The sequence below is a fragment of the Mastacembelus armatus genome, chromosome 21 (assembly GCF_900324485.2).
Source record: "Mastacembelus armatus chromosome 21, fMasArm1.2, whole genome shotgun sequence".
In the NCBI taxonomy this organism is placed as follows: domain Eukaryota; kingdom Metazoa; phylum Chordata; class Actinopteri; order Synbranchiformes; family Mastacembelidae; genus Mastacembelus; species Mastacembelus armatus.
The window spans coordinates 4,521,035-4,548,677 of NC_046653.1; the positions used below are offsets into that span (position 1 = coordinate 4,521,035).

Here is a 27,643-nt window from a genome sequence, read left to right on the forward strand (position 1 = left end):
TTGGACGTGTGCGCTCTGGCTTTCCTTCAATGGGATGCACAGTGAGCTTCATCTGCTGTGAAGAGGACTTTCTGCAAATGCCCGTTCACCAGCATGTGCAGGAGAAGAAGAAAGGGAGCCTGACAAAGGTAAGAGGTTGGCAGAAGAAATGTGGAGGCTGGCATGAGTGGAAGTCAAAACATGACGACAAAAGAGCTGGAGCTGTTCACCGGTGTTCACCACCCAGCCGACTGTCTTTGCGTTAAGCTCCTTTGACTCAGATAAGATTTGTTTTCAACCTTTGTTTCCACTTGACAGACTGAAAGTCTGCTGAGTGAAGGGCAGCTGCTCTTAAACCACATTCACACTGACAGTCAGTTCGCATATAGATCAGAATATAGGCGGTGGTCGTTAAAACAGTTTGGACACTCCAGGTACATTGTGTCTCTAATACCTGTTTTGACATCAGACATTCAAGCACAGCTGCTGCGGGTGATGAGGTGAAGCATTTAGCATAATGAAATTAGACTATCCTATTGAAATGATCATTTTTCTCTAAAACACAAATATGACTATGTTCTCTTTTTTTTATTGAATTTGGATGATTGGAACTATTCCATGATCATCTTGCATGGATCGGGTCTGGGTAGCCCTGATCTAGATGATTTAGATCATTTTGTCACTGAAATAATACACATGTACAGCCAGACATATGCACAGTACATATTATATGAAACAGTCTTATTTTTGGCCTGCTGGGAAGTGACACTGAAGTAACACTTTTAAAGAGCTGTGGGAAATGAATGCCCTGACTCTGCCAGCAGAGCTGTGGTCAAAATAACGAAGTGGTGCTGAAGTGTTGAAAATCATCACTCATGTCAAGTAGCCAAGTTACAGTAACGCTGAGTATAGCAGCACACCTATGATTTACAGGAGCACAAGAAGCCTGAACGCTGCAGTTTTTTTTTTTTTTTTATAAATTAAAGACCTACCGGCTGCTTTTTTTAAACATTTTTTTAAAATTTAATTTAATTTTTTTGCATACCATTTGCTTTTTCTTGCCAGTGTTTGTGTCGGCTGTGCGCCCAGGTGTGGACTAACTGCTTCCTGTGGCAATTGCTCCTTGTGTATGTGTGAAGCTTGTTTTTTTTGTGTCGAAGAAGACAGTTTGGCTGCTTTTGTCGGCAGACACTCAGGGAGGGCTATGGTGCAGAACTTTTGAAGAGTGATAACAATCAACCAAAAAGTAAAACCCTCATGTAAACCCAAAGTACACAACCGAGACTTTGACGCGGATGAGGGGGGTCTTGAGTAGGCTTCAGAAAGAATGTACGCTGTGTTATTTATTATTATGATGGGCTGATAGACAGCTGACACACGTCACATTTGCAGGAATAGCATTAAAGTGTTGTCTAGAATGACCCTGTAAAATTGAATAAGTTCTTTTTCTTATAAGGTTTCGTTTATAGCTTCAGAAGTTAAACAAATGTGGAAACTTTAACTGTTTGAAGGCAATATTTAACTCAGTCTGAGACAGGAATGCATTCACCAGCCCTTAGTAGGATCCAAGCAATGGGCAGACCAAACATTTGACTTTAGAAAGACCAATGAGTATCTCTCCTTAAAATAGACCTTATTTGAGTTTTTTGTCTGTCAAGTCCAGCTCTTTATCCCTGCTCTTTTTGAATTCCCACCATAGTGTCAGACAACAAGTAAGGCTCTCCTGGGATTTGAAGATTTTCGATAAAGGTATGTGGTGAACTGAAAGTTACCTGCCACCCCATATTGCATTCCAGTGGAGGCTTTAGCAGTGGGGAAACAGTGTGTCCTCTGTGCTGTGTCTCTGGGGAGGCCTATCATTTCACTACTACCTGCCGCCACTGACCCACACATGGGCCGCTGAACAAACCCCTGTGTGTTCCTTCATGGAAAGGTGCCCAGTGTGTGCTTGACCCAGGACAGGGCTGCGATGCATTAGCAAAGGTACACCCTGACATTTTAGCTTTTAATGCCCATCCACACAAGAGTTTCACCTCTGGTGGGTGTTTTATTCCAGGGTGGAAAGCAAAAGAAGAAATGGGAAGCGGAGTAAGTTCACGTTCTCCAAGCCTCATGTTTTAGTTTCAGAGCCCATCCATTGTTTGTTGACATAAGCTCCACTATGACCTAAACATTGAAACCTTTTGGCACAAAAGTGTCAAATTTAATATCAATGTGCTCACTCATAGTTTGAGTAGTTTTATTAAATCTGAATATTGAAAATGCTGTTAGGGAGTTCAGATATATTGTGTTAAATTGAACTTGAGCCAGTAAATAGCTTAGAATAGTCTTAGTAATTAGCAACCTCCTCTACTTTTTGGAAGTTGGTGCCTTTACTTTCAACGCCACATGGTCAAAGGATTTGGGAATCAAGTGGATATTTCTTTTTCAAACAGCCTTTCAAGACATTACTTACCCAACCTGTGGAACAAGACAATAATGGGATACAAAAGGTGTTCATTTTAAAGTGTCTTTAATTCACTTGCCAATGCACAGTGGCTAGAATGACAGATTCAGAATGATGGATTAAGGCACAGGTAACTGAATTTTCTCTCCAGATTCATGGTTGTGTGCCCCTCTTCTTGGAATGTAAAGCTGAAACCTAACTTGCACCTCTGCCTTAGCCCTCATGGCATAATACATTCTGTTCAGCCCCATCCCATCCAGCCTCTATGGCTCTGTGTAGCCCTGAATGTGGCCTTTATGCTGCAGTTTTGTTGATATTTCTCTTAAGTGTGGGGGGGGACTTTCTTGTCTTCTCCCTAATACTTGGCAGGGCAACGTTGCCTTCGCTCTTGGCAATGTCGAAACTGCATAAACTCTCACTCTGGGGGCTTTTGTAGCCTTGCACAACACTTCCGAGTGATGGACAGGGAGCTTGGCTCTCCCAGGTCACATCCCTTTTGCCTCAAAATGTGCCTTTTGTTGATGTTTGTGACTATTTTTTTTTTTTTTTTTTTTTCTCAGAGTAGGATGCTGCAGGGCTCCAAGGGTAATTACTGTGACAGTGGAGCTGAAGTTAAGCTGTGCTACTCAAGTCGCCCAATCATGTTTTCATCATCAGGAGAATGTTTTTCTTTGGGGACCTAATAAATCCCCCCTTTGACATGCCGCATTTACTCTGAATACACACAGGAAGAAAGACCCCTGATTTTTTTTTTTCTCCTCTCTCTGTTTTGCACTACTGCTTGTAACAAGCTCAGGCAGATCACTGTTGCTAGTTCACAGGTTTTAAATGGATATGTTTGCACACTTAAACATTCCGCGGGGGAGAAATTTCATAGGTATTTGCCTGGGAATGTGGTTTCTCCATGGATGAGGTCAGGTGGGAACGATTATGAAATGTAGCCATAAAGTGTCTAATAAATATAGATGGCTCATTAGCAAAGCTGAAATGCCAGAAAATTCATTTGATCACTTGTATAATGCTACTCTTTAGGCAGCAGAGAGGGAAAAAAAGGATCTGTATTATAAAACCATTTGTTGTTTCAGGGCTTCAGAGTGTGACTAATTTGGTCACAAATGTGATCAAAAATTGAATCTTTTTTTCTGCTTGCCTAATATTTCATATGTCTGTGTATATGTGTATTAGTATTAGCTAATCCAAAGCTAAGTAGGAGTGGGCCTTCACCTCTGACTGGCTCAGACTTTCATGTTCGTTGTGAGTTTGAAATCAAGACCTACTCATCAACAAGGACAGCTTCCCCTAACCCTGACCCAGCGTCGGAGATGGAAATGTAATCAGACTCCGAGCAAGAGACAGGGGCAAATAAACGAAAAAAGCTAAAATGTATTCCTTTTGTAAAGATTGGTTCACACAGTTCCCATGCTTGACGTATGAGATAATTAGCAATGCCAATTTAGTGCATATACTGTAATAAAAACAAACCAAAAAAAAAAAAAAAATGCAGCCAGCTTTTGCTGTTTACAATGATTTTTAGAACTATGGGAAATGACAAAAAAAGTAACCCTTTAAATGTATAATTGTGGGGGTGCACCTAAATAAAGACGTTAGGCACAACTTTGCAACCAATGTAAAAAGTTAGACTGGAGCCTTGTGAATATGCTTTTTATTAATGTTTGATACATGGAAAATGGCTCTGTGTGTCCCCAGTGCCCACAGGGTTAACAACAGTTATTATGTAGACAAAGTTTTTCAGAGCATTACTATTAGAAGAACATGAGTAGAAACATGATAGCCCTGCATCTAAAAGAAACAAAAGGCACATCTTCCACGTTCCCATCGTGATCCCTGTTAATGAGGATGGGTGTGTCCCTCTCAGAAAAGCAATCTTAAATTAAATCACACTCTTGAATGTGATGCTACACATTTGTTGCATGTGCCTGAAATCCTATGCAAGCATGACTGGTGTGCCGCACATTTTTATCCTACACACAAGCTGGAAATTTATTTACGGTACCTCTGAGGCTGGGTTTACACTATAGCTGAAAATATACTGATTCTGTTTCCACTTACAGGAGGGTTGGGCAATAAAGTGATATATGACAAGAAGATATCAATTTGTCTGCAGAATTTGTTAAATCTTTTTCTACTGTGGTGGCTATCCCTGCTCTTCAGGGCTGTTTTATAAATGGCAGTGTTTTTAATAGAACAGTGATTTGTCAGCCAAAAGCAGATATACCCACTCACTTGAACCCATAGTTACCATGGTGGGTTTCCCCAGAAAAGTACCATATCACCATTACACATTTCCATTATTGCTACATTAATTAACCAATCATGCCCCGCCTACCCTAATGCTGATTGGCATTTTGCTCCCTATTCATTCCATCTTGTTTTAAGGAACATATTTACTACAAGCCTCATTTTAACTTGTATTTAAATGCTTAGATAAGAATTTGTTAGTGTTGCTGTGCCGTTAAGTTTGATACTGATATCAGTGTGTATACATATATATTTCAGACAAAAGTAACTTTTTCTTAATAATCCTAGACTTTAACCATCAGTTTGATTTCTTTTATTTTTCATAGAATTGTGACCATTATATGTTGTAAGAGTGACATTTCACAATTCAAAATGTACTTGGCAATGCTTTTTGATAGACAGGCTAGTTTTTGCATAATATTTGTATCATGTACACAAGTGTCTTCAATGGTGCTGTGTTTATTATTTGTTATCTAATATCAGAAATTAGCACTGATCAACTACAGCAACAGGGTATTAAGGGAAATGCCTGTAGTGCTAACACAGATGTATTTTCTCTGGTTCCACATGGGCTTTCCCAGACATCAAGAAGAACATATTGGATTACCTAAATTGAGAAGGTTTAACCTTTAAGACCACCTTATTTTACATTATGGTAGTCATAATGTAGTTCTGAGAATATAATCTACTACTACTTCGCCTTCCACATGCCTCTCTTCCTTGGCAAGGCTTTATGGCATAACTCTGAAAATAGCTTGAATACAGCCACATGATTGTATTGCATTGTATTGTGTTGTTTGTAGGGTCCGTTTATGACTGTGGACTAAAACACTCTGGTTTTCGTTATCTGTTCTGAGAGGTTGGGCTCTCTTATCAAAGATAACACTAATGGATATAGCAGTCTGCCTTTAGATAAAGTGCCTTTTAATCAGTGTTAGATTAAACAAAGTAAACTGTTCTAATAGCTGCATTATCAGTTAACAGCTCCTTCCACTGTAAAACTGTTACTTCTCTCTGGATCACATTTCTGAGCACTGTCATTTTGTGGCACATTTCTGAAATTGTTTTGTCATTTTGTGCAATTGTCTTCTGTTACTGCTAAGCTCTGCTGGTGCCAAGCCTTTAACACCTGCCATCTGCATTTTTAAGTTTAGGCTCAGATTAGTATTCACAGGAGGCCCCGCTTCCATGTCTGCGTCTTTCACTGTACAAACAATGTGAGTTGCCAGACTGAGGCCCAAGGCTCAACCCCCCAAAAAATGTAAGCTGTCAAAACAAGTTGTTTTTGTGCATTTAATTGCAGGAATGAGATCTGATTTTTTGAGTTTCTTAGTGGAATCATTTTCATGTAGCAAGTGAAATTTTTCTAAGTAATCATTACCATATTCCACATCTTCTGAGAGGTGAAAGAGTTGAAGTCTTTATTGTACCATCCATCCATCGATTATCTATACCCACTTATTCCTTAACCAGGGTCCCAGGGATCTGCTGGAGCCCACCCCAGCTCTCTCTTGGGTGAAAGGCAGGGGTCCACCCTGGACAGGTCACCAGTCCATCACAGGGCCACATAGAGACAAACAACCTCACACACTCACACTCACTCCTATGGGCAATTTAGAGTCACCAATCAACCTGACATACATGTTTTTGGACTGTGGGAGGAAACCAGAGTACCTGGAGAAAACCCACACAAGCACAGGGAGAACATGTAAACTCCACACAGAAAGGCCAGGTTGCGAACCCAAGACCTTCTTGCTGTGAGGCAACAGTGCTAACCACTCAGCCGCCATGCTGCCCTCTTTAGTGTACCAAAAAAATTCAACAGAATTACCCCCATTTAAATAATAGTTTTGACAGTTTAGGTGAAGCTGAACCATGGTGTGATGTGTTGCACTGCATTCAGTTTTAAGATGTCAAAAGAAAACAATGTGGAAGTCTTGTTATGCATGAAAATTAAAAGTTTAATTTTTGAAAACTATCACTCAAACTAAGAGAATTTCTTCAGATGGCTTTGAATGCAAACCAAATTCATGCTGTTACAGTATCTTTGTTTTGTTTGAGTGGAAAGTTAATTTAACATATCAAATACAGCAAGCAGCCTTATCATTGTTTCCAATGTTTTTTCCATCAGCAGCGTTTAAGCCCGAAAATGCTACTTCGCACATAATTTTGGTGTCATGCTTTACTAGTTTTCTCTATTTTGCATTAACAAGAGCAGTATGAGATGCTTGGTTACTAACAGAATGATCCATACCTAGTGTTATTTTCTGAGGTGAACATTCAGTTTCTAATTTTCTAAATCTCCCCACAATCCCAAGGCTTTACAGTAAGGCAGGAGTTTTTGCAGATGCCATTTGATACATGTCTAACTACAGTACCAGCCACATTCTGAGCAGCACACAGTACATCGCTTCAAGTCTGGTCAAGTCTGTAATGCATTAAAAGGACAGAACTGTGTTTTCTTTACATTATCTCAGACTGGCCCAGCACTTGAATCTTCCATCTCTTTTATCTGTTGGGGAAAGCTATGTGGCACTGTTTGCTCGCAGCCTGAGCCATTTTGACTGGGGACAAATAAACTTGAAAGAAAAAGGAAGACACACAACAAACACAGAATGCATTCCTTCTCTGAAAATGGCACCATGTAGGCAAAACAACAGTGGTGTATTTGTGTCCAAGCTTCAAAGTAGAGGTTAGGCTGTTCATTATGATTTTAATGATATTGTGCTTTTTAACCAGCAGATGGGGACATTGCCATCATTTTTTTCAACCCTAAACAATGATTTGCTCAGTTAATTGTAAAGAGCCATGGATTTAAACTGAGGAGTAATTAGTGGTATATAAATTAAAATGGTGGATATTGTGTTTGTGTGTTTTTGCACAGTACATAGTGAAATTATCGAAGCCATGAATATACCTCTGCTCAGCTGTTACCAATGTTTTTATATTGAACTCATGCAGCTGCTCGAGGCAATGAGCTGAGGCAAAGACTAATGTGCTGGCAACACATATAAAGGCTGTTTGTTCTTAAAGCCACTGAAAACATAGGAACATTTAATAGGCAATGATGAAAGATGACGCTAACTTATTTCTAATTAAGAGTTTAACAGATTTGATTTACTGCAGCCTGGCAATAAAACAGCAGCCGACTCTCATAATGTTTTGATTCAGGTGCTGCTGAATTCTGTGAACAGTACAGAAGTATGTGATATTCTTTTCCAACTCAGTCCCACCACAGATACTGAGATTCATCCCATAGCCAACTAACCAAAACCAATCTTAAGTTAGGCAGTAAAAAGCTGACCAAGAATATTTAGGTTTTATCTTCATATTTCAAAATGAATCATTGAGATGAAATCTAAGAGCAGTGCATATGCAAAGGAAGAGCTCCCTTATTTCTTTCTAGCAGTTTCTCCATATTTTTTTAAAGACAGGGTTTATGAAAAAGGCTCAGTATGCTCAAAATGAGAATATGCTTTGCTTCTCAGAAGACAGTTGAGCAGCACAGTTTTCCCTTGGGTGAGATCAGTGGGGACTGTTTATTTGCTAATCTGTTATGTTCAGGGGCTGTGGCAAATGTGTCATTTTGCTCTTAAAAAGAAGATATTACCAAGTTATAAGATTTGCTAAAAGAAAAGCCTGTTTTCTTCCAAAGACCTGAATGATTCCAATGTAAACACTATTAAAAGCTCCAATGTCGAGATGATGGCTGTGCAATGTCCCATCACTCTCTTGCAACAAGGTCAGTTTCTGAGAAGTTAATTGAATTAAAGCAAACAAAGGGCCACTGGCTCCAATAAAGCTTGGGCAAAATGTGAAGCCGTGTGATGGACACACACACTGGTCTTGCGGCCAGTCAAGCGTGATTTACATTTGCATAATGCCTGACTACTAGGCAGCTTCACCATCGCCATGGGTTACACTTGCCGCTGTGGAAAAACGCAGCTCTGTGTTTAGTGGTGCATCTTCTGTGAAGCTGACAGGCAGGAAGTCCTCACCACCAACACACAACCATACACTTTTGTATTTCTATACACCATTTTTGCTTCTTAATACCTATAATACCTTATGTTTCTTTTCTATGGCTTGCATACAAATGTTAATCCTGGCATAGACCTAAATCAGATTAAAGCCTTCACCATAAACTTAGATTCTAACGTTAAAAAACCTATCCAATGAGGCCAAGTCATCTTCAGGTGCAAACAAAACAGTGTCAGGGTAAATAATTTCCTGGATAATACCAAGACAACTCTGTACTCTGTATAAAGTGTTCATTAGTTGGCGTTCAGACTGATATAACCCACCTCTTGTGGAGACTCGGTTAAGTGATTCTGTTTGTCACACATCTTTTGACTGAAAATATAAATGTGTTTTTCTTTGCTTCTGTATTACCAATTGACTATTCCAGTTGTCATTTTGAATGCTGGCCAAGAAATTCAAGCTGCAACCTGTGTACCTGTGTGTAGCTGTTTTACTGCATTAGTGTAGGCAGAGTAATGAAGTCATGCTTGTTTCAGTAGATTACTTTTATCAGTTTCATTCATAATGAATATGTTATTGAATTGATTTAATTTTCTAACACTAACATGTACTTCAACATAGAACAGTAGTAAAAACAGCATAACATTTGCATTTTTATTGAACTCGCAGAATCTTCCAACATGAGCTCTCAGAAATCATCTAATTTTCAAGTACCACAGCTATGTTTCCTGGAAATCCTGTAAGAGACCATAGAATTCACCCTCTGTGCAACTAAACACAGAAAGTGGTTTGCTGCAGCTTGGTGAAAGAGACCAGCAGGGGGCAGACAGTGTTGCGATTCATTGGTGCAGTAAGCTTGCAAGCGTTATCTGTATCAAAAAACATTTTTTTATGTAGTGTTCATGTGGTTTAATCAGAAACGACAAGTGTGAGCTCATGCAACATGTGCTTCCAATTTAAACCTCCTGCCCCTGCCTTATCCCCATCACACATTGCAGGGAGGACTACTCTCAGGACGTCGACCTTTCAGATACTACTTTGGCAGCAGCTTTTGTAGAGGCTCCGTTTGAGGCTTAGCACTTAGACCAGGGCCCCTCCATGTTAAAAACCTATGCACTCAGCGCAGACTTTGATCCAGCTGAGGGGTTATTGAAGGACTTTTGGAAGAATGAATCCTGTATGGGTTTTGGCTCAGGGTTTTGCACAGATTACAACACAGACACATTTAGGATCCCTCTATTCGTCTGCATACACATGCGGAGACACACATACTCAGCTTGGCATTAACAATGATGTTGATTCTTTTACTCATTTACTGCATTACACATATTAAGGTAAACACATTATATTCATTGGAAATTTGAGTTTACAATCACATGCACATATCTGTATATCTAGGTATATTAAACACAGAAAATGTTAAATAAACAACTTTGACTTTCACATAACTTACATTGCATTACATTCCATTACATGACATGGTTTCACTATGAGAAGACATGTTTTCGCTAAAGATGAACATGTGTGGTAGGAGTGATGTATGGCTCCTGTGTGTTGTGCTACAATAATATGTCCTACTCTAACACCAGAAGGCCACCACCATGTTTTATCTCCCTCAAAGTAAATAGCCCTTCTTTTTCCAAAACCTTGTAAAAGTTGTGTCAAGAGGAGAATAGCTTAAAGACTGTTAATGTCACATACTACACCCTGTTTCTTTTTCCTTCTGCATGCTCTGTTTCCTAAGCCTCCTCCATGCTCATGGGTGAGTGGCAATGAATCTGTTAGCTCTGTGGTGGTTTCCATTAAGGATCCGTTAAAAAAAGCAGCTCTGAGAAGCCTGTTCATTTGGGATTTACGTGGTGAGGTGACCTCTTCACCTCAGTTTGCAGCACCTCAGTGTACTGATTCCTTTGACTGAAACTGATTTCCATCTCTTGGAATATTGAAAAAGTGTTTAGCCAGAGCCAGTCGATTTCGTTTTCTCTGTATTTTCCATAAAATTCAAATGATGAATATTGTTACATTGATAATGACTGATTGTGGAAAAGCAGGAGGGGAGACAGAATTATCGACTGACTCAGCAGTTCTCACCTTTTGGCCTTAATGTATTGTTTTATTTTACTGTCTGCAATCTCATTTTCAGCCACAGCTGTTTTGTGCATTGCCTGCCCATCACTTAACAGCAGCAACACAAAATTAACATCTAGTTAACTTAGAAGGTTTTTCTAAGGCGTTTGGTGGAGATCAATACTACAGAACCCACTAGCAGTCACAGAGAAACCAAACTGAACTGATTCCTTCATATTGTCATACTACTATATTTATTATGTTTGTTCTTGTCCCCCTCAGCAAGCTTTCTCAACACAGCTGTGGTGTTCCATCAAATAATGTTTCAGCAACAACAGACAGCTTCAGTTATAATCAGGTGGGTCTATAACACTGTGTAGCCTGGTAAAGTGCAAGAGACTTTGAGAAATAAAACGAGCTACTTATCATGTTAATCCTTCATTTTTAATTTGCGAGCACAAAACATTGCTTACATTTTTAAGGGGATTATGTCAGTTATGTCAGTTGAGGACACTCTCTGAACTGAAGGATATGCAATTTCTAAAAATAAACATCAAAGCAACTGGGGAAATGAAAACCAGAATTTAACTGTTCACTTTACAATCTAAAGGGTGATCATGGCAAAAGTACAAGACAAAAAGGACGTCTCAGAACAAACAGCTCCTGGTATTTTCACTTTCCATGTAATGATCTCTTGACACTGGTTTTCCATGCTGGTTGTGTATATGTGTGTGTGTGTGTGTGTTTCCTCTCTCGATGCTAACAATGCAGCTCAGGAAGTATGTCAGGATAAGGGCCAGGCCACTGGTCTCTCTTTGGTCAGTGTATTCAACTTTGAGGGACAATACCATAGTCCACTTAGTCCCAGAAAAATTTGGTAAGTGTTCGAGAAAGATCTGCATCTGTGAAAGGGAATTACAGCTCCAGGTGTCTTCAAAGAAAACTCTGCAATGTCCCTCTGGCTGGTGAGTGCTGTTGCAACTTGTCATTTTTAACTGGGTGGTCCCATCCTGAGGTCAGTCGAACAAATAGTTGAAACCAAGTCAAAGGACTTTGCTGGTGGTTTGGGTTGTTTTTAGGTAATGAAAGTAACATGTTTGTGTGCCAAACAACCATTGTTCAAAAGGATTCCATTGATTTTTAGATTAAGAAGAAGAAGAAGTACTTTATTAATCCCCAAGGGGAAATTCAATTGTTACAGCAGTTACTCTAATTTAAAGTTATGAAATGTAATATCATTTAAATTAAGAGAATAAGAAGTTAAATTGATTTATCCCAGATTTAATTATTTTAATTAAATCCTTACTGAGAAGTTTCGTGTTTAATATTGGGAAGAAATTTCAGTTTCTGTGAATACATTTTTTTTGGTTATGTGGAAATGATAGTACACCTTTAATAAAGTGGCAGAAAGACAGGTTTTCTGTTCCCAGTCATATGTGTTCACTGGTTTACTTTGTACAGTAAATTACACTAATCTGACAGTTTGTCCACAGTAAGGGATGAATCAAAGAGGAACACAGAGTAGCATCCACTGAATGTAGGTGAACTGCTCTTTATGCATTGTGTAGTGGACTGTGTTTTGATCTCGCACAGAGACAGACTGTGCTTTGTCCATTTGCTTGTATGTCTGTTTTTTCTTTGCCTCTCTTTTCTCCTGCCTTCTGATGTGGAAGCGTCACTCTTCGTGGTGTCCAGACAGCTGATTACTTTATGGCTGCACAATAACTTTCACAGCAGTGACTATGGGACAGAGGGTCTGTCTGCTCATCTCTGGAGGTGGAGCCATGTCTGACTTGTGCATGCAGTGGGCAGTGTCAGCTGGTTGTCTGTCTTATGAAGCACCCTTCTTTAATTCACCTTCTTTAAGCCTATGGTGGCTCCATTTGTAAATTCAGTCCTGAATGACTAAATGTTAGGAGAGGGGGCCCTGACATGAAGAACCTAACCTTACCCAAGAAGACCTGCAGCTGTAATTGCTGCAAAAGGAGCTTCTGCAAAGTACTGAATTAAAATCCTGAATACTTTTGAATTTTTAATACATTTGCAAAAAATTCTAAAAACAGATTTTCACTTTGTATTAACTTAAGAAACTTCCTTGCGTACTTCCTGTTGTACCTTTTCATCATCATGACCTACAGTCCTGGCTATTTTTCTGCCTTGTCTGGGTTTTTATGAGGCTGCTGCTGATTACTTAGAAGCTTTTGGTGTGTGTGATTATTGCTGCTCTGGAGGTGAAATGGTCACTGTGGGTACTTTGTGTGTGGCGGGTGCTTTTGTTGATGATAATTAAAAGTTAAATAGCTCCCTCATTCCCTTTGGAATTTGTAGTGTGCTCCTCACAAAGGGTAACACTGGCAGAGAATCTTTTATTTAACTTCTTATTCTCTTAGTTCTATTGCCACCACAAATGTGGGAACTATTTCATTGTATCCAGTGTTTTATGTTTTTAAGAAGTCTTTCTTTTTATCTGCTACAATGGAAGAAAAGTGTTTGTCTGCTTGCTCTACTTGTGTTTTTTACATATTCACAAATTTCATGGATTACCACCACAAAGTTGCTCACTGTTTTTAAAGCTTTACAGTACTGGATTTTTACCAATGCATGCCATGAAATTCATATTCTTGTTTATCATTTCTCACCAGACATCATTCTAATATTATAAAGGTTGTGTCAGATTTGAACCTGTGCCCAGGGAGCTTTGTCATTTTTTTTCGCCTGCCTCTGTCTGAGGAGGCTTTGGTTTAACAGCTTGGATTATAGCTTTTCCAAAATGTAATATATTATTGTGGGCTCCATTTTTTCAGTCCACACTGAAACCTCTGATGATTGCCAATTTGCATAAAACATTTCCATATGTCAGCTTAAGATAAAGTAACTTATTGCTATGTTCAATGACGAAATAGGCTTTTACTTAATTCCCCTTGGCTTTCTGCCATATGCTTACATTCAGCATCCTAAAAAATGAATTCCTTGGATCAATAATGGGAGGGACAGGAGATAATTGCTGCATTAATCACAGGCACTTTGTTGGGGGCAATAACATTTAAAGTGGGTCTTTGATGCAGAGGTTATTATTAGGTATTAGTTAACCTCATTTGAAATTTGCTCTGCTTGTGCAGCACTAACAGACAACACTAGTGTCATTGTGGCTCGGCTCTTGGCTATTGACAGGTGAAGTACATGTGAGATATGGAATAAGGTGAAAGCTCAGCACAGTTTCAGCTGTAGTACCCTGCTGTCTAGCTCTGTCTATTTAATAAGTGTGATGAGGAGGCTGTGGCTAAGTGGCACTGCCTAATGAATAGTAGCTCTCCCAGGGCTACATTTTTCATGTTGACTTGACATCCAGCAGACCTGTGTTGACATTTTAGTATTGTTCTACAGAAATATGATGTTCTTTTAAATAACTGGAAAATCTAACTCCTGGTTAAATTTAGCCTAGAGAGCTTTAGGAGTTTTATTCATTAGTGTTTTTTACAAAGAGACTGTTATTGATGGATAATATCAAATTAAACAGATGAATGGATACCACCAGCTGTGACCAAAACACTTCTGTCAGCTCCTTATTAAAACCATGGCTGACCTCTTATTCTCCCAGGAACAATGACCTGCAAGTCCCTAACCTTTTTGTCTAATTTCCTAGAAGAGACAACAGACCTAACGTTGCCCGACTGAGATTGAAACCAGCCCATTACGTGTACTGCAGTGAGGCAGGAAGTGCGCATGATATTGTCCTCTCGCCTTCTGTGGAGCTCCTCTGTCACTTTGCCAGTATTGTATAATCTTTAGCAGGCAGATTGAAGAATTGATGTAATGATGAGACTATTCCTTCACCCGGGTAAATTGTTTCAGCTTCACCAAAGCGCCTGTGAGAAAAACACGTTATTCGCTCTACAGCTCATATTGAAAGATTATGATGCTTTACATTCTAGTTCAGCATTTGTCAACTTAAATGCACCTTGTTAACTATCATTTATATCCATGTGCCCTACCTCTTCCTGTATTAAAACTATGTGCAGGCCAAGTGGCTCCATTGCTTTTCACTGTTTATTTTGCAGAGCTTTACACAGTGATATATTCATTTGAGAATGAGCAGAAATAAGCTTTTGTTCTCCGTTATACCTGCTGGGTTCAGCATCCTACTGCATCAGAGCAGACATGGTTGGAAAGAGTTGGATGAGCACCCTGCTCATTTGCTGTTGCACCTTCCACCACCTTCCTGGGATTTTTAGAGTTGGAGCCAGTTGTGGAAAAAAGCTGACTGCAGGAAAAACAGGAAGCAGCTCTGAATATACCTAAACAGGGCATTATTACTATCTTGTAGCGTTTTCACCAAAAAGTCAGAGGCTTCCTTCTCTCGTTTCCCCTAAAGAAAACAAAGGAGATTCCTGTGTAGCCCAGCAGCAGCTCTGGGACAATCACTCAGTTACTGTGTGTTGTTCTGGGAGGTTATTTGGCTAATGTAATATTTTCCTGAATATAAACATAAATGTTTATATATATATATATATATATATATGCGAAAATGACCTCATTACAGTAATGTGATATTGCATAGGTACTCTGCAGGATTTCAAGGAATTTCCCTTGAGGATCAATAAAGTTTATCTAATCTAATTTCCTACTTTAATTGTAATTAAAAATATCACTGTTTCAGTTTATCTTTTTGGGGCATGTATAATTCAGGCTTCTTTTTCTTATGTGCTTTTATAGACATAATTTTGTTCCAGACATATTTTTGTTATTTATTATGAAATCTATTTTATGTGTTGTTCACTTTATTCAACAAACTAAACTACTAAATGGAGCTAAACATATAGTTTATTTGCTGTCTTAAATCATAGATGTGGTCCTTGGTCTCAATTAGGCAGAATGCATCCAGGCTGAGAGTTTCCATCTACCATTTTGATTGGTCAGAGACAGGCAGTCTTTATTAAGTCTCCCTAAATGCATGGCTCTAAATGCATCAGCACACTCAAATGATTACATTTATAACCACAACACATGTACACATGTATTCAGTTATAACTAACTCTCTCATTAAATAGAGAGTCGTCTTGCCATCAGCAGCAAAGTGCCTGTTTAATACTCTGATTTGTATTTACAGCTTCATTTTAATCACTGGGAGTATATGATTACTCACTTGACAAATCATTTCAAATCTCATTATTCTTTCTCACATCCAAGATTTCCTTTAAGCCACCCCCTCTTTTCTACATTAAATTGCAGAACCCCCTCCTTTTCCCATCAGTATAAGTGCCTCCTTCTTTACCAGACGGCTCTATCTGACCCATCCCACCTCCGCCCACTTGTCTTCTCCTCGCCTAATCCTTTCCTCCCCAGGATTTCAAAGGGAAGAACCTGCAGCATCCAGAGAAAGAGGGGATGGAGGGTGCAGGGATGCAGTAAGGATGCTAGGCAAAAAGGGGAGGGGTACATTTAGCAATGACCTCAACTATGCTTCAAGGAAACTTCTAGTCACTGAAATTGAAGGATAACGTGCAATTCCTTGGTCCTTGTCAGCAGCCACCCTAGGATTCAGTCCAGGACTTACTACAAGTGTCACGCTGGACACAAGTTTTGAAGGACAGGTTTAGAAAGGGCAGGGAGACGCTGAGCAGGCTGCAGCAGTAGTGACACAGTAGAGGACGTGAGGAGGTGTTCAGGAGAGGATGGGCGGAACAAGTTGGTGCCTCGCCACAGTCTTTAGTTGGGCAAAATTTTTCTTCTACTGCATCTTCCCTTTTTGGAAACAAAAGAAATGCAAAAACAAGGTACAGTTTATGTTTTCAATGTAATATGCATGATGGGCGTCATGAGTTTACCCTAGATGCATGTGCAGCTTTTTCAGTTTACTCATTTTATGCATATGCGTGTTGAATTTGAATATGTGGCTTTCATTGATTTTTTTTTAATTTTAAAAAAGGGCAAAATACATGCTGCTTATTAATAGGAACACCACCACTTTAATCCTGGCTTTGTTGAGGCAAATTACAGAATCTTTAGTGAAGCTAGCAGTACACCTCTGGGGATGACAATGCAAGCTGGTCAGTGGTTTGGTCTGTCTGTTGACTGGTCCACCACTTTAGCCCAGACTGAAATAACTGAACTATTCAGTGGTTTGCTAGGACTTTTGATGCAGACATTTATGCTGCCCAGGGGACAAATCTTAGTGGCTTTGGTGATCCCCTGACTTTTCCTCCAGCCAATGTGATCAATTGCAAGATGAACTGTAATAACACGGGATCCTTTAGATTTTTATACAACACCACCAAGTTCAAAATCCTATTTGTCCCATACCTTAGGTTATAATATTCGCAAACTAAAACACTAAACTTACATGGTGAACATGGTAAACACAACACCATCAGTATATTAGCTCAGCGCACCACAGCATCTAAGCACTGCCTCCAAACAGCAGATTGGATGGCTTGAGACTCATTGCTGTGCTTAAATTCATTCTTAATTCATTGAAAGTGAAATGCATTTATTCATAAATTGTTTTTTTTATATAATACTATGCAGAGTAATTTAGCAAAGAAATTGCATCTAATTTGTGACAGATTTAGATATAGTGTAAAAAAGCGGGGTTCCATATTTTTTAATTCCCAGCATTTCCATTTAGGGTTTTTTTATGTGCACATTAAAATGCTCATAATTCAAGCTGGATGGAAAGACCCCTAAATGCTCTTTGTCGGACAACTGAGGTAACACTCAATTTGATTAGTGAAAATGCTTTGAAATAATGAATTCTGGTCTCTTACACAGGATGTATGAAACACCACTGATCTTTTTTTAACCCCATTTCTAAATGTTTCAACATTTCCATGTGCAGTTGCCAAGAACACTGGCAGTGTAAATTACAATGGATGTAAAAGTAATATTTGTATGTTGCCCAGGCATACACGACTGCAGAGTGAAACAGGATGGAAAGATAAGCACATCAGGATACATACACACACACCAGGATATTGCCAGTTTGACTAGTGATGATGAAAAGAGCCATTAATTCTGCAAATGCACAATTTGCCGTGTGCACTGATAAGCACACAGTATTTGGCTACACGCAGCCACACACTGAGCTCACCCGTAATTAAAGCAGAAGGCGTTCTTGAGTAACTGGCTGGCCACAGGCACATTGAGGGTCTTTGTCATGCATCTCTGTCTCCTGGGGCTGTGCGTCTTTCTGTACTGGCAGGTACTGGCAAGGTTGTGTACCTTTAGGTGGCATTCAGCTGGGAGTAAATAAACATTTTACCTGCAGCTGCAGTTCTTGCAAGTTAATTCAGTGGTTGAATGAGTCACTACTTTGTGGGGTGAAGTAGTTGAACCCCGAGATGCAGTTTTATAAATAGCCCTCTGCTGTGAGCTCTCTGCTTCAGTTGACCGAACAGGCTTTCACATGGTTCCTAAGTTTCCCAGCAGCATTCAGTTGTGCTGATTGTCTTGTGATGTTTTTGGCTGTTTTGGGGAGCAGCTGAAACAGGTGGCCACACCAGTGTCACATTGTAAAGTTGATATGATGAATACAGCAGCATGATTATTTTTATAACATATTTTTCTGCTGATCAATGGAAAATCAGAAAGCAGTTAAAAATGGCCATCACAATTTTCTAAACCCAAAACTGATGCCATCAGATGTTTTATTTTTTTGTCAGATAAAATCCAAATCGCCAAAATGATCTACAATGTTAGGCAATGTAGCAATTTTCATACTGTTTAAATGTTTGACTTTTCTTAAAAAAAGAAACAATCTATGATCAAAAATACTAGCTATTGGCATTTACCAAATGCTTATACAATTCAACGCAATTTGGTCCAGTGGAAAATGTGGCACACAGCATGAGTAACACGCCGGAATCTGAGATCAGTCTTGGCTGTTGATTAGATGTATTTTGAACCTTCATTTCATTAGTCTGATGGTGGCAATTAGTATTAACAAATGATGTTTGCATATGTAATTTCCTTCCTCTTTGTTATGTTTTCAACATACCATGTACCTTTCACAAAGTTGCTGAAGAGTTCTGTTGAAATGCCAAAGCTACAGGATCTAGGCACCTTTGGCACTGCAGTTAGTTCATCTAAGTATTGTACTGTACACTAATGCGTTTAATGCTGTTCTTTTGATTTTTTTTTTTGTATGTCTTTGACAGTAAGGTTCTGTGTTGAACAGCTCTTTTTTCTGCTGCACCCAAAACCAGGGTCCTTTCAGGCACAGGAGTAGACTGTTTGACATAAACAGAAGATGAAGTGAATAGCTGCAGTAAGCAGTGACAGCCGTGTGGTTTACACGCACACAAAAGGGTGGATATAGAGATTATGAAACTTCATAATGAGTAACTCTGAGGTAGTATAATGCCACCACTGCTGCTTTGACTGAAAAGTGATTTGCAGGGAGTGAATTGCATAAACACAAGCTTGCTCCACAGTTTGCTTTTTATAAAAAAGGACATTACAAGTTGTCACTAGTGTTTATTAATGGCTGCACTTCAAAGAATAGGACGGCAAACCCACAAAGCTTTGCACCCTGCACTGTAGTGCTATTACTGCAGTTTGTACGGGTCAGTGTGTTCTGGTGGTGGTCCTTGCTCTCAGTGTTACACAGCAGAGGAAACAGAGGAAAACGTGCACACACATGTGACTGTTCTGCAAAGGGAGGGAGACCCTGGGTCTGTATTGTCTGTATTGTTTTCAACAGATGGGAGTCATGGGAGTGGGAAAGGGTGTGTGCATGTCTCTGTGTGTATGTGGGGTGGGGGTGGGAGGGCTGCTAGAGTGTGTCTGTCAACAAGTGACTTTCCCCTCATCCCCTCATCTAGCAGGTTCTAGGACGTCAGCCAAGATGACAGAACAGACCCTTCTGCTGTTTATATATGAACCCTCTACTTATCTTTTTGTGTTTATCTGATCTGATATCTCTATCAGTCCATCAATTCATCAGAATGCAGATTTATTTGTATTATTTGTCATTTCTTTTGCTTTAGTCTCTTGGTCTCCAGTTAATCTTCTTAATTGCGCCTCTTAAAAGTGCCTCACCATCCACTCTTGGATTTCATTTACAAACAAAGACAAATGGTCAAGGTTAAAGAGGTACTAAAACAAATCCCACAAGGAATCTGATTGGCCTTGAAAAGATGCCCACCCTCACTTTACTACATTACAACCTCCCTCCCTCACACACACACACACACACACACACACACACACACACACACACACACACACACACACACACACACACACACACACACATTCTCTCTGCATACCTTTGTATAGTTAATAATTATACTGGGAACAAGTGTCCGTGTGTGATGATAAAAGTGGTGCTGGTGTGTTCAGTGTCCACCAGTGGGTGCTGCAACTGCACTCAGGCTGTCCCAGTGTCTGTTGTCTCTTCATGTGATCCCAGACTGATTCCACACTGCTGAGATCAGGGCTCAGTGGGGTCAGACCATCACCAGGACTCGTGGTTCTTCTTGCCTCTGAAAATAGTTCTTCGTAAACTCTAATGGGTTCTTTAAGGGCATAGCCATTCAGTGACTTGTATTTCAGTGACTTAGTGTTGTGTTTCAAAATAGTCTCAAGTGGTTTCATGTTAGAAAACATAAAGCTGCAATAGGACTACTGAGTATTTTTTATATTACAGAAGGCACAAATGATTGTGATAAGAAAGAGGACTCTCATAGAGATGCACTGACAGAGAATGATCACCCAGCTCTACAGTTTCCCTCAATTGCAAAGAAAGTTTAAGCATTTTTTGGTTTTCTGGCATTTGAATTTACTATTCTTGGTCAGTCACACCGCTCTCATCAAGCCTATTTCCAGTTGCAGCAGGCAGCTCAGACCTGGAGGCTAACTGGTGAACAGTGAGGAGCCCTTAGCTGCCAAAGACCCAGATATTTCCTCTGGTAGACAGCAAAGTTCAGCTAAAAATAAGGCTGATTATAACACCTGCATTCACATTCAACGAGGGCCATAAAAAAAGCACAGATATGTAATAACACCAAAAAAAAAAACAACAAAAAAAAAAACAATGGGCTTGGTGTTGGTTGGAGTGGGAGTAGGTCTGAATGTTTTCTCTCTAATGTCGTTTCCTTTAGTGAATTTGTCTATGTAGGGGTGGCTTACAGGTAATACCAGGAAATAAATCCTCTGTGCCACTAAGTTTCTGTGTGTTGGTGAGTTTGTCTTTGTGTGAGAAAGATGTTTGTGTGTGAGAGAGAGAATGCGGGAGAAACAGGTGGTTATTAGTATATTTCCTTTTATATTCATGTGGTGATAGGGGACTGGTGACCTGTCCAGGGTGGACCCCTGCCTTACACCCAAAGAGAGCTGGGATAGGCTCCAGCAGATCCCTGGGACCCTGGTTAGGAATAAGTGGGTATAGATGATGGATGAGGAGTTTTATAGATTAAGAAAAGTGGGTTTATATTTTTAGGAAGTAGTGGTCCTGGACTTTATAATGTGAGCGAGTCTTTGAGTCTTTGTGTGTATGTTTAAAAATTAATGTTTCATGACATGCATGTAGCCCATGACTCACTTATGGTGACGTGTGCATGGAGTGAGGTGATGACTTTGATCCTCAGCCGTATATCTTCATATTTTCTTCTTTCAGCTTACTCCCATTCAGGGTCGCCATAGCAGATAAATTGATCCGCATTGTCGATTTGGCACAAGTTTCACACCAGATGCCCTTCCTGACACAACCTCAGTGTCAGAGGATACCAGCCCCTGGTCTTTGAAGTTGGTGTCCTATCCAAGTACTAACTAGGCACAGCCCTGCTTAGCCTCTAAGAGCGGACACTATTGGGCACTTGCACTCTGGTGCGGCCACACTGTATAGCTTTATATCATTTTCATAATTGTTAACAAATATAAGGAAAAGATTAAAATACAATCACTTGATCCAACAAGTATTGTGTGTGTATCCAGAGTCTGTTATTTGTCATTCCTCTCTGCCACAGAGCCCCAATTTTGACTATTACATACTTCATACTGCAGTAGGCAACATGTTCCAAGCATGAAGACACATGCTTAATGTAGTTAGAGTCGATCCCACATCCACCATCCTTCTGTTGATTCATTAATCCCTACCTGAAAATAGGAAACTACTGAGCCTTTTTAAACTTGGAACTACGTATTAGTGACCCTTCTTGTTTTTGTTATTCTTGCTTTCATCCATCCTGCCAAAATTTAAGTTCTGTGTGGACTGATACCCTTACTTAAAATAACACATGTAGCCATAAAAGTCAATCATGTTAATTTCACAAAATTTCAATGACTGGGACTAACATGAAAAAATAAGGTGGCTACAACTGATGTTACTTGAATTACTTACAGTTTTGATGGGTTTAATGAGACAGTGTGTTAAAATTTCAGGAGGGTAGTTGACAACTTTGCATCAGGTAAAGCAAGTTTTGAGAACAATAGATGTTTAAAGGAGAATTTGTCAGTTTTTACACAGATTTCAGGTGTTTTGAACAAAAACTGCACTCTCGATAGCTGGTGTCTGCACTGGCATCCAAAACAATTACGTGTAACATTTTCCAGTGTCAGAAGAAATGACAGTGGTCAGCCATGTCTCTCGGGGTGAATACAGGGGAAGACTGAGTTTCTAAAATATTAAAAATGGGCTCAGTACAGACATACACAGGACTGCTGTGCAATGGCGCAATCTAGGGAGGGGGAGGTGAAGTGCCGTGGATGCTGAGGGGGACCAACAGGGAGGGAGGGTGGTATTCAGGAAAGAATGAAATTAAAAATGGAGAGAATGAGGGGCAAAAAGGGAGGAGAGATGGGATTGAGAGAGAGAGAGAGAGAGGAGGGGCAAAAGAGATGGATAATAAGTGCAATAACCCCTCCCCCTTTGCTCTCGTGGAGAAATGGAGTAGTCTGATACCCCCCTCAAAAAAAAAAAAAAAAAAAAAGCTTTGTGAAACCTTCTCTGGCAGACAGAAAGACAGGCACAGTGAGTGCAGAGGAGAGGCAGTCAGTATCCAGTTTAGAGGAGCGGCAGGAGGAGAAAGGAAGTCATACAGTGAGGAAGAGGGGTTCAGGAGCTCAAGCTGAAGGATAGTGTTTGTGTCCGGGATAGTCATGGCTTCGCAGCACTGGGCAGCTCTTCTACTGGCTGCATTATCATTAAGGAAGCCCACTGGTCTGTAGCAACAACAGCATCATCATCCCTCCTCTGTGTCACCATGCCATCTGTGTCGCTCAGCCTGCCAACTGCTCTGGCTGAACCTGCACGCACCTGGGTCTGTCTGTCCTGCATGTTCTGGGTGAGATAACTTTTCAGCTGGACTTTGTTCTCAGAATCATGAACGGTGTGTCAAGCGTCACCACAGATCATCTGTCTCTGACCAATTTGCACAACATTGGTTACCTCTGTGCAAACCCTAACCATGTAAATTTCATAATGTATGTTGCACAACTTATTCAACAACATTGTGGAATAATGATGTAAATGAGTGAGTCGAACCATCAGGGCAGAATTAACTCGATGATGCACCATGATCAACTTAAGCTGGGGGATCTATTGGGTGGTCTGCTTGTCAGGGTTTGGGTGGAGGGTTGGGACCCCAGCTGTGTGGGGCCTTCGATCTGGTGCCTTATTTGAATGAGGGAGATATTATAAAGGAGAATAGAAGGCTGTGCAAATGTGAGACAAATCCGTGTTTTGTTTTCTTCCTCAAGAAACATATTTTGCATTTTCTCTACAGCTCCATGCACACACTGAAAACTTTTCTGCTTCTCGTCAGTCTCTCTTTCTCATCCTTTCCCCCAGTGGGTGCTCTGTCTCGCTCTAGGTGGTTAGGACAAGCAGCTATTTTTGCTTTTCTCTTGTAGAATTCAATCTGCCGCGCATTCCCACTCTCAGCGAGGGGCTGTTTGTGCACTTGTGTGCTTTTGGAGCTGTGATGTCATCAGCAAAGACCTGTGTTTGTGTTTGTGCCCACGCTAAAAGCATCATAGTGACAGTGGTTTTGACATTTCTCTTTAAACACTGTAAGTGCTTTTACAAATCTGTGCTGATATGAAAGAACATTCCTGGCTCAAATATACAACCCTGCATGCTGCTTTCCTCTTCTTCAACTGAATAGAGGATGAAAGAGGAGAATAGTTGAATAGACCATTGAGATCCATCATTCCTCATTCTGCAGTGGTCCTTGGGGACATGACTGCACACCACTGACAGCGCTGGAGTTCTTGGCAAGAAGGCTGGATAATCTTACAGAGCTCTTCATCAGTTAATTACCATTCTTTCTTTTGAGGAGCGGGAGGTGAGGTGAAAGGGGGGTCATAAAAGAATCTCAAAGCCCCCCAGCTAAGCTCTGGGTCACTGATTGACTGCATCAGAGCACTGTATGACAAAGCAAGCTCACTTAAGGGGGTGGGGTTCAATCTGAGCCTCTGTGTTAATAGTAGTTCTTCTTTTAGTTCTAAACCAACCTTAATTTGGGCACACATTATTTCAACAGATTAGGTTTAAAGTGAACTTTTAAACAGCTTTACTTTGGGCATGCTTTATTCCAGCAGATTAGGATCAGGATCTGGGTTATCCCTAACTATGAAAGAGTACCTTGCAAAGGAACCCAACGGTGTGCCTACTAAAAAAATCTTTGGTCAAATGTTAAAGGTTTACAGGGATTTAGGAATAGATAATTGATGATAGCTGTTAGACTGACCAGGTTTTCACATTATGCACATAGACCTACCATAGCAGCTGCAGAAGTAAGTACAGGCAGCTGCAAAAGCTGTTATGAAGCAATGAAAAGGTAGGAGTCAGAAGTCTAAGAGGGAGTGTGGTGGTACTGATGCAGGAAGCAGCCCTTCTTCATGAACGACATACACAACATGTATTTTTTAGCTTGACTTCAAATAGGGAGAGTTTCCTTCTATTAAATGACAGGAACAACTTGAAGAACAAAGGAAATATATAGAAGATGCTCTGGGCAAGATCAGAGGGCAGAGCAGGCAGGGATGGTGCAAGAGTGTTGGTTGTTCTGGCCAGAGGCCTCTGACATAACAGATTGCAGATCTCTGCCTCACAGTTGTGTTAATGCAAATATTGATCCTTGGCTAAACCTTCAGAGTTGTCAGAGTTCAAAGAACTCCTCAGGATGATCAATATCTATCTAACACACTCAGTCCATTTAGGTTTTGAGTTAGGTCTCCAAAAGACCACTCTGGGAAATAGTGTCATCTCAGGAACTTTAGATCTTATTGGGACTTGGGTACACACAAACTTCATTCTTGTTGCTGTTTCAGACTGACTTTGACCTTTACATCTGCCTCTGAAAGCAAGGTCAGAGTTCTGATGAAAAATGCCTTATGCCCAAATTTCTTCCTGTCCTCTTTTTATTTGCGGCTCTTTCCCTTCACAGTCCTTGTCTCTTTTTGAACCTCTTTTTTCGCTCATGGTCTGTTGCTAGTTTGCCCCCCCCCCCTTTTAAAATACATCAACGTTTCTGTAATTGTAACATCTGGATTTATGTAGTGCGAATGCTTTTGGCTATAATACATTTGCCATGCAGTTTCTTCTTGGCTTGACGCTAACTCAGTTGTTGCCATCCTGCAAGACTGCTGTTTTCATCTTTGTGTTGCGCTTTGCATGTATTCCCTTGGTGGCGAATCGGTTGAAAAAGCTTGAACAACAAAAAGGGAAGTTTAACCCTTGCTCAGTTGATTTATGGGAGTTGTTGAGCTTTGTGTAACCCCCTACTCACCCCTGTCTTTCGTGAAGAGACCCCCAGCTTTTTGTATGCTTCACTGGGCACATTCATCTTAAACCTCCCATGGCCTCTTGGTTTTCCTTGGAGGGAGTTATGGGATTTAGAAATTTGACTAGGTTTTAATTTTCTTAATTTTTCTCTTCCCAGTTCAGGATGAGACAAGTACTTTTTGTAATAAACCTAAAGAATATATTTTGTACCTAAACATTATGAAACCATGATGGTTCCATAATTTTATTGTGTTTATGATGTTAACATGATGACAAAGGTCTGGTAATCGTGCCGCTGAAAGCGTCCCATGGTAGGCACAATCAATTGATATTGTTGTTTAGGTTTAAGGATGTGTTTTCCAGGGATATGGACTCGTAATTTATAAAATGTTAGGTTCTGTTACCTGACCTCTGTTTCCTTTTTTCTCTCAGCTGTTACCTCATGCTCTTTCCTCTAGCAGCACCTTTACAACTATATTTTTTTGTTTAATGTAACAATTGTATGAATTTCTAAGAAGAATTAAAATTTTAAAGTTTGTTCAAGCCAACATCTACAATATTGTGGGGTGCAATGGAAGCAACATTATTTGTGGTACCATTATAGTGGTACTTTGAACTTTCTGTGTTGCAATTTTAATACTTTCAAAATTTAAATTCTATTTGGTCTGTGGCCTTTTTTCCTTGAAACATATAGAACAACTTTCTAATTGTACACAATAGAAGCCCCCCCCCCCGATTCATTTTCAACAACCTACTCTATACTATTTGATCGGTTACTTAAATTGTTCAGGAGTGGGCAGTAAATCAACAGCAATGACCTCACTCAAGGAAACGCCTGTTAGACTCTTGAGGATGAGGTGGGTCAAAGGTCACTGTTAGAAATGACCCAACTGTTTCCCCAGATTCAGTGTTGGCTATAGATTATTCAGAGGTCGTGGACCTGTTAACAATTAAGATTCAAGAAACAAGTATCTGGACACTCAACACTGTAGCTGTGGCATCACACAACTATTCCCTTGCAGTTTCCCTCTACAGTCAGCAATGACCTTAATAACAGTAATTTTGATGATAACACAAGCATCCTTTGTGTTAAATTGGCAAGACAGGAATCATTTTGGACTCTTCTAATAACTGAGTGGTCAGCAGGTAAACAATTCAATTCAATTCACTTTATTTGTATAGCGCCAAATCACAATACAGTCATCTCAGACAAACACTGGCCAGACATATTTTGAAAATTGTTAACAGCTTATAAGTAAGAGTATGTAACTTTTGAGAAATCACATATACTTCCTTGAATTTAAAAACTGCCTGCACTGTTCACTTCCACTATCTGGTTTCTATGTACAACTGTCTGTATGAGCAGCAGCTTATTGTAGCTAATGCTAACAGAATTTTAATAAATATTTCAACTGACATCACACATGCTGACGAAGTTCACTAATTGTTACAGTATATTTCGCCATGCCTTGGATAAACATTTATGTGTACTCTAACTGCCATTTGTGGACTCAGTGGGTGTTGTACCATGAAGGTTGTATATAAACTCGCTTTAAAAACCCTGAAAAGTATGTATGTTTTAAGTTTTCAGAGCCTTAAAAGTTCCCGTTTATCCACCACATTCAGTACTCAGAGTCACCTTATATGGATGTGCTTCACATCATCTTCACTTCATTCTGCTTTTCACTGCTAGAGCAGAACAGGGCAGCCAAGTTAAACCTGTCAACAATATGTTAACAAGACATTGTTAAGTGAAAAAGCACCAACACTGATCCAGTAAACATGTCACTTTATTAAAATGCAAGAGCTTGAGCATATGTGCATTTGAATATGAAAGCCCTGCACTCTGCAGAGATTGGGAGTATGAGCTGGGAGCTTTCTCTGTAACACCAGTGTTCAGTTCTTGACTTAGATCTCTGGATTGTTTGAGGAGATCGAGATCTTGCTAAAATGCCATTTGTCAAACCTGTCAGTCATTGGTCTTTACAGAGAGATGACTACAGAACCTGTTAATGCCATGCCAAGCTCCATCTCTTGATGTGATCTAAGACCTCCTGAGGATCCTGTGGATACCTATGCATTCAAGTGTGAGGCCAAACAATCCTTATTGGAAATGACGCTAACAACATCCTGCTGTGCTGTCTGGGATCCCTCAAACTTAAATCCCTTTGAGATTTTGATTTCAG

General features: G+C 40.0%; 1 protein-coding gene across 11 annotated transcripts in view; it reads left to right on the forward strand.

The window, feature by feature from the left end:
- tns1b (tensin 1b) overlaps positions 1-27,643 on the forward strand; it is a 146,845-nt gene continuing 119,202 nt past the window's right edge. For 8 of the 11 annotated variants that reach the window (XM_026296460.1, XM_026296466.1, XM_026296468.1 and 5 more), the window contains exon 1: positions 1-128. In XM_026296460.1, coding sequence (XP_026152245.1) covers positions 30-128 — 99 coding nt within the window. In that variant the 5' untranslated portion in view covers positions 1-29. Of the gene's footprint in view, positions 129-11,571; positions 11,698-22,932; positions 23,014-27,643 lie in introns of those variants that run through there. The other 3 variants (XM_026296463.1, XM_026296465.1, XM_026296470.1) reach the window with 2 other exon arrangements.